The sequence below is a fragment of the Heliconius melpomene genome, chromosome 14, assembly GCF_056956725.1.
Source record: "Heliconius melpomene rosina isolate 202511_hmr_F chromosome 14, ASM5695672v1, whole genome shotgun sequence".
Lineage (NCBI taxonomy): Eukaryota > Metazoa > Arthropoda > Insecta > Lepidoptera > Nymphalidae > Heliconius > Heliconius melpomene.
In genome coordinates this window covers 3,264,421-3,276,969 of record NC_140402.1, presented here as the reverse complement: position 1 = coordinate 3,276,969, position 12,549 = coordinate 3,264,421, and the positions used below count along the sequence as shown (strand labels likewise).

Genomic DNA, 12,549 nt, shown 5'->3' with positions numbered 1-12,549 from the left:
GTTCGATTTGGTTGGGTAGAGTGTGTGTTTTCATTGGCAGGGTAATATAAATAGCGAGTACGGTGCTCGGCGCACGCGCATCGAATCGCGCGTTTTCCGTCGGGGAAGGCGGTTAGTGGAAATCGTTATTGGGGTGATTGCTTTCATAAACAATACCTTTTGTCCATATTCCTTGTAACCATTTTGTTATTTAGTGGGATAACGGAGAACTACGCTAGTTCTAGTGTAACATGTTGCAACTAGGTACACCTCTAGTTGCATGCGTGCCTTATCTTTTCTGTACTTTTCCGTGGAATACCAATTATTTATTGAATTATGCATTCTGTTTCCTATTGTTTTAGTTGGTGTGATGGGAAACGTTTATTTCTTTTTTTTTATTTTAGTGAACTTATGTCAGATGTAGATAACATTTTGTGGTCAATTGTTGTCTCTAAAACTTCTATATTTTACACCAAACTTTCACTAAACATGTAGATTCCAAAAAGATTAATAAAAAAAAAACAAATAGGAAGGTACTTGTTATTGTTGCAATACATGTAAATTGTTATTATTTTAATTTGCCTCCGTTTTTGAGGAAAAAGTGCAGCGTTAAGATCCGCCACTAAACATGCTTGGAAATTAGGGCGTAAGTGGAGGGCGGCAGTTTAAGAACACTCCATTAGTAGGCTTCTCATTTGCTCCAATTTTAGCACATCACGTTGTACTTAAACGTAAGCACGGCAATTAATCTCTGAAGGGGTGACGGCCCAACCCCCTATCTCTGTTCCCAGCCCCCTACTCCAGCCCCCAGGCCCGGGATAACCGGGATGATTAACTGCAGACAGCGAGACGGATTGACAAATAGTCCGACGGTATTTGCTAATGCCTCGCGTTCATCAATAAACGATCCTGTTTCGCGTTTTATTATTTATTTTGCGAATTGTTTCCCCTTTTTTTTGACTGTGGGTATTTATTGGAATCCAAATTGACTTTGGAGAATGAAAAATTGTTTGTGTTGCCATTTTTTTCCAATATAGATATTTTTTTACTATATTTTTTTTAATTTAAAACGGAATAGAAAGTAATAAATAAAAAAATACTTATATTTATAAAAATCTATAACCATATATAAATATTATATGACCGTGTTTATTTATTATATTATAAACACCGTACAACGGAATGCGCTATACGCTTACGTTACGTAAGACGGGTTGTTGCGTATTCTTCATCACAACATTACATTTTACTGAATTATAGGTACCATAGGTACCCAGTAGGTTCCTATATATATATAATCTTCACCGACCGCCACCGGCCGGACTAAATCCGTCTGTATGTAAACATAAATCATTGATCTCACGATGCGTTGCGATTTACTATGGTACTGCCTTTATTGCTTCGCGTTTCGCTCGACGTTCCTCGATACTTGTGTTGTATTTATAGTTAAGTTCTGTTTATATTCGAATGTAGGAATGTTTATTGTTATATGAAAGTAGTAGAAAAAATTGAAATTATTTGGGTACAGTCTGAAAATACATTAGGTGTACGTTTGGTTAATATAGTACCTTTTGCTAATAAATCTAGAAATACGTTTCCCAGGAGTTCGAATCCCGGTTGGCATTTGGAAGCGATGTTTATTTTTATCAAAGTCCATCAACGTTTAACATACGAAGTGAATGTATAGATTCATTATTTTATCAAGTAGTGTAAAAACAAAGAGTTGAATTTTGAATAAAAAAAAATACATTAGGTATTTTTTTTTATTATGGATAATATGAAAAAATCCCAATCTTTCTTGATTGTATCTTAAAAGGATATTTGCGTATAAAGGTTTTTAATTAATTAGCTTTATTTTTTCTTTTGATGATTCTAAAAAAAATCTATATATAAGTATAATACGAAATTATTTAATATTAATTAGTTTTTTTATATACTAATATAACCTTTTCTTTGTTTCCAGGCACACCAATTAATCGATTGCCTATCATGGCGAAGTCAGTATTGGACCTATACGAGCTCTACAACCTGGTGATAGCCCGCGGAGGTCTCGTGGAGGTCATCAACAAGAAACTCTGGCAGGAGATCATCAAAGGCCTGCGACTTCCCTCCTCCATAACTTCAGCCGCATTCACTTTACGCACACAGTAAGTAGTAGAAACGCTTAACTAATGTATTTAATAAATTCGACGATCCTTATATAAGTATCGAGTTTGTTTGGATGGCTTTTTGTTCCACTTTATCGCAAAAACATGCAAAAACAAACCTAATTTAGATAATTTTTACAATAACATACATGAGAATTACATAATATAAAGTGGGGAACAGAGTGTTTGAACACTAAGTTCTCTCTACCTACCCAGATATGTGCGTTACGAAAATAAATCAAATCTTATATTATTATTAATAGTTTATTTTAAAACACAATTCTTTAACTAAGTGTTATTTATTCTTAAAATATTATTAATTTTAAAAACATAAATAGGACATAAATATTGGCAGATAAAACATTCGCGTAAGAATTACTCATCTCTAGATGTTACGGAATTAGTTATTTAAAATAGATATGTGGGTCGCATTGGAATAAGCGTTAAATAATGAAATATTGTATGGACGATGATGTGTTTATTTGTTCGGAAATATTTATCTATTTTATAGGTATCTACCTATTAGGTACCTATTCTGCCATAAGTCATTTATCAACGAATAATTCTAGCAGTGTAGGTACCAATGTTTTACTGAAATGAAACTGATTTTTTTTATCTGTATCTAGATATGAAAAAAAAAACTAATTCTTCTCTACTTCTGTTCTGTTATGTAGACGCCGACATCGACTTCTTAAATTTTAATAATATGTACCTACAGACAAAATCTACAAAACGTCTAAAGCAGGGCTTCTTAAACTTTTGTCATTCACGACCCCATTTATGATTGCGAGTTTCTTAACGACCCCCCATACAAATATAACAGAAAAATAAACTAATATTTTTTGATGATTTATTTATTAGGTAACAATATACATATACATATGAAAATATATAGTTTTAGAATTCGTTTTGAAACATACAATAATCCGCCAACTCTAGTGATGTTATAAAATGGTACATATAAATAGTTGACATTAAAATCTCTCGCGACCCCAGAATTTTGCTACGCGATCCCTTTTGGGGTCGCGACCCATAGTTTAAGAAACCCTGGTCTAAAGCATTTAGAATTAGTATTATATTATCATACCCAATTTACACAAAGGATATAATTATCCACGTGTGGTCTCAAGACCCAGCACTCAGCAGCCCTTCCATATTCGTCACCTATTATCTCATACTCTCACGACAGACAAAACTGCCAGTACAATAGCCTACGACGTGACGTGAGCGTCCAGCGCGACAACGTGACAAGTTCACACCTTCATAATTAATAACTTGGCTCATCTCGGCCGATATTATTTCTCAGTTCCTTCACCTCGGCTATTGTCGGTCGACATAAAGGTGTTATTCTAATTTAAACTGGGCACCGTTACGCACGACATGGATTTTGAAAGCAGCCTCCTTGTGCTTACTAATTACTCTGTTGACGATATATATATAGTGGTGGAATTACAATGTGTTTAATAGTATACGGGGGTTCAGAGTTCGAATCTCGTTCAAGGGAGAAGTGTTTTTTATTAATTTGATAACAAAATGGGGTTGTTTCCGATATACCTATTCGATATGGAATAAGCAAAAAGAAACAATACACTACTAAATTAACTTAATAGAATAAAATTAACTTAACCTATTGAAAAGTAGAAATCTGACAAAGAAACTTATACTTAAGCATTTAAGTAGCCTAATAAAAAAAAGTATTTAAATTCCCAAAACTTGATGTAACGTCATCAAATTAAATTAATGATCCATTTCTTAACTATCTTTCATTGGAAAGAGTGATATATATCTTAAAATTTTATAGTAAAACATAAATATAACAATTTCTAATATATCCAAACTAATAGGATCTTGGGCTATTGTTAGTTATTTCTATACATTGACTACTTACATAAAATTAGACGGCATTAATGACGAACGCTATATATTTAGATTTCCTCAACAATGATGAAAAGGTAGCCGACTTTTTACGAACAGACAGACGGCCCGTTTATTGTTGGCATTTAATATTAATATGAGTTATGGTACAGAGAGGTGACAATGTGTTCAAATAAAATTGACTTGTCGTATAGGATTAGGGATGTTCTTTTACTATAGTTTTTTTCATGATCGAACTAGTGATGTGATTTATATACCCACGACTCGACTCACTCGTGTAAAAGATAATGGGAGAGATATAAGTAATATTTCAACATTATAATTTATGACGGGATATCTTTAATGTCGCGCGTGACATCGTTTTTGGTGTATCTAAGTGAACATTTTTAATACTATTTTTTTATTATTACACCTTTAAGTGGTAACAGGTTCATATTGTTGTTTGGTATTTTAAATGTGGACGCGTGAAAGATGATGTTTTCACGTGTTTCCCGCATTTATGAAAATTCAGAATGAGATGATATATCGCGTGGTGGTTGGCGGAACCTAACGCCGCATATCGAACAAATTGAGCAAACAGAAATTTATATTATGTACTTACAAAAAAATTTATGAATTATATTTCGTAACTAAATTATTCTCATTATTTATTTCCAGATATATGAAATATCTGTACGATTACGAGTGCGAGAAGAAGAACCTGTCGACTAGGAGCGAGCTGGACGCGGCTATCGAGGGCAACAAGCGTGAGGGACGTCGTGCCTCCGGACAGTACGACGCGCAGGCCGCCTTGGCCATGGTTAGTATTGTATGTACCTATACTGAAAATTGAAGTTTTTTTGAGATTTTTTAGAATTTTCTCTTTTGCATACAGTAGGCAGTAGAACAAAGAGAATCTAATGTTAAATACTGCGTTCTCCATGTTCCGTCGAATTCTGGAAACATTGCGGTTTGAGTGGCGGAACTCAACGCCGCGCTGGCCTCATTATTTTTAAAAACTTTAATCAAATCGAAGACTTCATCTTCCAATTTTATAACGAAAAAGTATTATCTTCATATCAGCTGCTTCTAAATCCTGTCTTGTATGTAGGCCTCTTCCAATCTGCCTAAAACCTGACATTGTAAATGCGACAGTTGTGAGTTCGATTCCCAGTCGAAGTAAGCAGATTCCGTCTACTTTCCTACCCTGATATTCGATAGTCAAAAAAATAAATAAAGTTAATTAATAACAAACTATCTTCCACAGCCACCCTTAAACCGAGTGCCACCGTCTCTCGCGCAGTTATCCCAGCACATGCAGCCGTTGTCGCTCTCGCTGGGGGGTGGAGTCGCGGGGGTGCCCCGTCTGCCCCCCCTGCCCCACGCCCCGCATATATCCCAGCACGACATCGAGTACCGTGTCAGGGAGTACATGAAAATGATACAGCAGCAGCGGGATATGATAAGAAATGGTAAGTAATTGTTGCTTTTTTTATATAAGTATTGAAGTTTTTTTAAGTATCTACTTAAATAAAGAACAAATGCTATGACAAACATTTAGAATATAGCAAAAGTTTAATTTGGAATTACTGGTTTATTACATAGATAGAACGAAAACGAAGAAGTATAGATCGCTCTTACAAAATGTAATCAAAATAAAGCTTTTAAATGATTAAATCGATAATCGAATGATTTCGTATTAAATAAGAATTGTTATAAGTACCTAAAGTCTAACTAAAAAAGGATAGATAACACTAAACTTTGGCTTTTCATCAGTAGTCCATAGATAACATATCGAAAGTGAAAAATAGCAAATGTTTTTATTGCTCTCATTATTAATAGTACAGCAAAAAAAAATTGCAATTTTCACTTTCTTGGATTTTTGAAATATTAATATAAAAATATGTTATAAGCATTTATAATACAATAGACCAGAATGGACCAATATGTCAAGTAACTAGAAATGACATTACTCTACATTTTAGTATTAGTTTTAATTATATATTTTTTCCTCCTCAGGGTCGGAATCCCCCCCAGGAGCTCCAATGGTGTCTCCAAGAGACGCGGCGCTGTCAGCCATCGACGTATCACGACTTACTCTATGGTCACTCTATAACAACAACAATAACAGCCCACAGCCGGATTTGGAACCACAACGGTTAGTTCTTTTTTATAATTTTTATTTTTTTGGGGGATTTTTGAGATTAGTGTGTAATGAAAAAGTAGAAATTGATTAGTTTAATTAATTTCAAGTTAAAAAGAAGAGTTCAAATAAGCTTTTAATTTATTTAAATATATTCATTTCATCGGATGGTCATAAGAAATTTGGTGTTTTATTTTCTTCTTAACCCAAAAAATATCAAGAAATTACAAAATCAAGTCTTTAATTTAAAATCTATTCGCAAGTAAATTTCTAATTATTATTTTCTTTCGAAGAGTTTAAAATACGAGTCGTTGAAGTATTTTTATATATTTTTTTTAATTTCTTAATTAACAAAACAAATTTCTCACTTACAGCGAAGCCCTAAACCTCAGCGAGAGCCCCACACTACCAACTAAGCGCGAGGCGTGCCGCTCCCCCCCGCCGCCCGCCAAGCGGCGCACTCCCCTCCCCCGCGCTCCTCCTTCGCCGCCCCCCGCGCGCCCTACATCCTCCCCGCACTCGTCGCCGCCGCGCGGGGTGCACGTTAATGGGAATGTCAATAATGGGATTGGGGCTGCTTTTAAGATTACTACGAGAGGTGAGTTTTAGCTTATTTTGTTTAGTATTAAGCTTTGTGCATTGTATAGTAGGGTAAGCAGGGGGAAGTTAAGTTTCCTATTTTCCATCGAACTCAGGCGGAAAACTACTAACTCAATGAAAATGCCGTGCTTTGCCTTGTTATCTGAGCCAAGAAATGAAAATAATAAACATTTCTTTCTCCGTCTACCAGAACGAGTAAATGAAAATACCGATTGCCGTCTAATGGACGCCCTGAAGCTAGCTATAAATGGCTGCGCAAACTTGATTTAAAATATTAGTTTTACTTACATTTTCTTTCTAAGTGAACAATGCGCAAAAGTTCAAAAAAAGCTAACTTCAGAGTAATAAAGTGATACCACCTCTTTTAATTTTATATCAATAATTTATTATCTTTTATTTTATATAAACTTATATAATTTTACATATAAATAAACTTTATATAAATTTCTTTATATCTCTTCCCCAGGCGACGCAAACACCGGCGACCAACAACTAGTAGTCTCAATCGAGCTGAACGGCGTCACGTACGAAGGTGTCCTCTTCCCCTCACAGAATGGCAACGGACAGAACGGACATCGGCAAATGGTTTCTTAATTATTAATAAGTCTTTAATAATATAAAAATGATAAATAACTGGTAATATATCGAAAAAATTGTGTTGCCATAGCTTAAAATTAATATTAAAATTGTATATCAGTGAAGTAAACTGTCACTATGTTTAGTTGATTTAGAAAATGATAGAAAATGAGTTCATATTATCAATAGTATTAATAAAGGAAAATTAAGTTTATTTTCTATTTTATCACAATTTAATTGGACATCGTCGAAAGAAAGAGAGAAGAGAGAAGAGATATAAATCACTGCCGAGACAGTACCGACCGTTTATCGGTGTTCGATTGGTCGGATGACAATTTTGTAAATATAGTTTCTTATATTATGTTATTTATAATTTGGTAGTACGGTGTTTTTTTTTATATGAGTTTTTTCTATGTAAATTTTTGTAAATAGTTACAATTTGTATCGCATCGTATGTCTGTCTGTCTGTGTTCCCGTACATGGTGTATAAATTATGTTGCTTGTGACAGTATTGTAATTTAGTTATTTATAGTTGAATGTCTTGGATAGTTGCTGAATTAGATAAAACAAATAAATAATATCATACGAACTGCGAAGACAGTTAATTATTATTCAATATTTGAACTTAAAAGTCTCGAATATCTACATGTCATTTTTTAAATTGTGTGGGAAGCTTGTTAAAGTAATAGTTATTTCCATATGTTAAAGTAGCTTTCTGCATAGTTTAAACTTAGTATTGACACCAATTTTAATGTTTTATATTATATTTGTAAGCAGTTTGTAAGTTAGCAGCCAACTACCCAGTGTGGTGTGGCAAGACAAGAAAATTACAATTTTATGCCATTTCCCTAGTGTAGCGTAGTAATTAATGATAATGAAGTATCCAGTCGGAAGTCGGCTGTTGGCAATCGGCTGTCGATAATCGGCTGTCGATAATCGGCTGTCAATAATCGGCTGTCGATAATCGGCTGTCATTAATAGGCTATCGGTTATTTAAGGACGAGAATCGCCAGCCGATTACCGACAGCGCCATCACAAACTTTTTTATTTTTTTATAATTAAGAAAATATTTATCTGTTCAGAATAAACTACTATTGTCATTCAGTATGGCACATGTATATGTAAGTGCAATAAACGGTATCCAAAATAAACAAAAAAAATCTCACATTTTATCTAATCGATATAAGCGTATAATTATTATAGTAGGGAAGTAATGTAAAGTTATGCTTTGTAAATGACTGATTTTATTAATTTACTTATTAATTTAATTGATTTTAATAACATTTAATTGTAAACTTCGATTTATACTAGCCTACTAGGTCGAGTTGTTCGCTACGTAGTGGTACATTCCTGATGTACGATATTTTTTAAGAAAATTTTCAACATGGCCTACTATTGCAGGTAGTGACGGCCAGATGCGTTAACGATTTTCGTCTTACACCAAAAATTTGTGTATTCAAATAATATACATGAATAAATATTATAATGATATATATATATAGTTTCTTTTTTCCTAACACTATGTGTCCTCTAAAATAAGTATCATTAAAAGTAATAATTTTCGAGAAAATAAAAAGTGCATATTTACTACTGGCAATATAAATTAAATTTGTGATAAGAATTTGTTTTAAAATTTAAAACAACTTCTTATCAAATATAGTTTTAAATAATATGAGAAGTATAAAAAAAAGGAAAATGAAGAAATGAATGAAGAATTATGAAATTTTAAATTTTCTTAATTTTTTATTGCCTTGCCCTCAGCATATAATTTGTAATCGAGGAAAAAAATTAAATATTCATAATTTTTAGCGAACTTAACTCCATCTAACATGTTTAAAAGGAACTTTTAGAAAAGATATTGCATAAACTGCCATCTATCGGAGCAAAGAAATTTTAATAAATATTTTTGATATAAGCTCAGAGTTGTTTTGTTCTTAGTAATATAGACGGCGCTATTTTATATTTTTTTTTGTTTTTCATATATTTTCTTTATACACATTTCACGCACTGAGCAGAAAAGACACAAACACTAGTGTTAAAGCATTTTTCATTCATCTTAGAAATTTCGGGCAGAGGGTTCCTTAAGTTTCTAGTTAACACTTACTTCCACACTTTCCACCAAATACCTGAGATTGCGTGTTGACATTGCAATAACATGAATCTCATTAGTGCTAAAACAGTTTCAACTTAAAACACCATCAAATTTGTGACAGGAAATTAATTTCTATCTAACGATGCGACCCAAATTAGATTTTCACGGTAGAACTGCAATATAGGTATCGATTGGAAATGAGAAATCACTGCGAAACCAAACAAGAAATCTAAACAATTTCGTTCCGGACAGACGGACGTTAGCGTTTGTATTAAAATGATAAAATGCTTTTTGCCCTAAAGGTTTTTGCGAGATTGAGCTAAGCTAAGCTTATATTTATTTTTGTCGTATCAGTTCTTCTTGTATTTGTGTGGTTTCTGGAATATAGATAAAAAATATTTTTTCTTTAAAAATATGTAGTTTAGTTTGAATCTTATTTATATTTTTAATTTATTTCTTACTTACGGTTTCTTTTTAGACAATACCTACTAATAAGGTTGAAATAAAATATTCTAAATGTCCTTAATATTCTCGAATTGGCGTAACTGGTTCCTATTTAAATTAATTGACTTTTATGATTGTCGAATACATTTTCAACTCAAAAGTATGTTTTAATATATAATTTACATTATTTTCTCTGATAATGATAAAAAAATGGGCTAAAATAAGCTAGAAACAAAAGAAGCAGTTACAACAATGTTTATAGTCAGTATCTTAAACACGATAGGTAGTTAAACTTTCTAATTGAGAATTTACTTTTTTAAAAATAATAACCTAATTTAAATTAAAATTATTTAATACATCTGATCCATTTAGAAATCTATACAATATTAATTCTTAAAACTAAAACATTTCTATTGAAAAAATAAATTGAATTGCAACATTTACCGTGAATTTTACAAAACAATAAAAGTGCTTATAACAATAATGAGAATACTCCGGTGGTCTCGCTGAGCCAGCGGAATAATCTCTCTTAACCTAATATTGAGGGTTTGGATGAGCGCATAACTAGGTCATGGGTTCAATTCCCACTTGAGCAAATGAAATACTTAATATTTACTCGCTCCACTAATGAGACAAGAAGCGCGGCGTTGAAAACAGTAACACAAAAAAAAATAGAATTCAAACACTAGCATGTCACAAACTCATTAAGGAACTAGATACCACTGGCTGAAATGTCCAGCGTAACAATGCAGTGCGTGTGATAAGCTGGTATTGCCGAAACGCATTCTGGGGAAATGGGGTGACATCACGTGATGGTAGTGGGTTCGCTAGTATTACTTTTGTTTGTTTTTTTTACTTTGGTTAGGGTTTTTTACTGTTTTACATGGTTGGTATTAATTACATATCTATAATGTATATAAATATAGTACTTTTAAAATTTTTCAGGCCAATTTTTTTGTTTGCGAAGAAATGGAAATATAAACGTAAATAAATATTTCACTTTCTCGAGTTGGGATCGAACCTACGACCGCTTAAGCCTTAAAGTAAAAAGGGTGTCGTGCGCAATATGGCAGTGGGGTCAATCGCTTTAGTGGAAACGATTACACTTCTGGTAAGGGCTGACTTGGGATATATTGAATCCACACGGAGAGAACAGAGTGTTTGGACACTAGATTCGCTTTGACTACTCTTCTAATCGGGATAAAAATCGAAGCGCAAAGATATTACGAAGCTAAATCTCCTTAAAAATGAGAAGTAGGTACCTACATAAATATAAATGTTTTTCAAAGAGATGTTTTCCTTTCAAAAAGTTGTTTATTAAATATCTTTATACAAAAGTTCCTTAAACTTTTTATGATACTTGCGACTCTTATATGTAACTTCTGAATACGAATTTGTTTTTCAATGATATTTCAATAAAGTATGTATGTCAATCGAAAAGTATTAAAATAGTGAAAATGTACATAATATCGACAATATATTTATTTATATTTTGAGCTTCGCTTCAATTGACTTATTATTGAGACATTTCCTCATAAGCGGTTTCCTTAAATTAGGGGCAATGTGTGTTGAGTGGTGGAACCCAACGCCGCTATTTGCCATAACAAAGTGGAGAGATGAAAATAACTTATTCTCCGAGTTTTTCTCCTACAATTTGACGGTCACTCTGATCTACTATGTTTATAATTTTTTTCGGAACTATTTATATTTATTTTTTCGTTTTCTCGCTCTTGTAAACAAATCGTAGCGTTAAGTTCCGTAAATCACGACGCAACGACGAAAATGGTCTGAAAGTAAACATACGGACGTGACACTGAATTATCTCCGCCTACATTTCAAAGCGGGATCCTGCGTGAAACTCAAAATATAAACATAATTAACAAATAAACATAAAAAATAAATTTTCCATCCTATTTAATTAATAAAATCATAATAAAAGTATCATAAAATTTGTCTTAAAATGTCTAACTAATACTATAAAATGTGACATTTTAAGTTAGATTAAACGTCGTCGGGTGACCGAGGAGCCCGCCGCCGCCGGGACGCAGGAAATCTCCTTTCCTATATAAATTGAAAGCGGAAGTGAGGTCAGTAGTTATAACATAGATCTAGAAACTTTGACTTTTCTTAGTTTATGTATTTAGATATGACTCCAGTCATATTTAGTTAGGTTTATGTGGCATTTACAAAATGACTAAATAAAAAATAAAATAAATCAGCTTCACGCTGTATCCCGCATACAGCAGGGTAGGCAGAGGGAACAGTGTTAACACACTCCATTCCCCACTTTCCGCCGAAATCTGGAAGCATTGCGTGTTGAGTGGCGGAACTTAACGCCGCGTTTGTACCTCGATACCAGAGTGACGAAACGGAAATATAAATTCTAGTAAATATTTCGTTTTCTCGAGTGGGGATCAAACCCACAACCATCGCGTTATTGTCACACCACACCACCGCTACTAAACCATTTTTGCGTCAGTCAATCTTATTCATATACAGTAGATATTTATTTATTTATTTATTTATATTTCATTTATTTATTAGATATAAGTACTCAAACTCGTTTTCATACACAGACAGACGCACCCACAAATTAATAATTTTAATACAGTTAAGTGTTTTCAAGGGAAACATAATGAATATTAATTAACAACGTTGATATGAAAACATACCTTATCGACATCTGTAGGCACAAATTTAAATATTAAATTTTT

At 33.1% G+C, this 12,549-nt stretch overlaps 1 protein-coding gene across 5 annotated transcripts in view; it reads left to right on the top strand.

The window, feature by feature from the left end:
* The window catches only part of LOC146531974 (protein dead ringer-like), a 123,424-nt gene extending 114,632 nt beyond the window's left edge, over positions 1–8,792 (top strand). For 4 of the 5 annotated variants that reach the window (XM_085197208.1, XM_085197207.1, XM_085197205.1 and 1 more), the window contains 6 exons: positions 1,943–2,126; positions 4,659–4,809; positions 5,248–5,452; positions 6,000–6,138; positions 6,498–6,721; positions 7,190–8,792. In XM_085197208.1, the coding sequence (XP_085053334.1) occupies positions 1,943–2,126; positions 4,659–4,809; positions 5,248–5,452; positions 6,000–6,138; positions 6,498–6,721; positions 7,190–7,317 (1,031 nt within the window). In that variant the 3' untranslated portion in view covers positions 7,318–8,792. The remainder of the gene's footprint in view (positions 1–1,942; positions 2,127–4,658; positions 4,810–5,247; positions 5,453–5,999; positions 6,139–6,497; positions 6,722–7,189) is intronic. The other variant, XM_085197206.1, reaches the window with a different exon arrangement.
* The last annotated feature ends 3,757 nt before the right edge of the window (positions 8,793–12,549 follow it).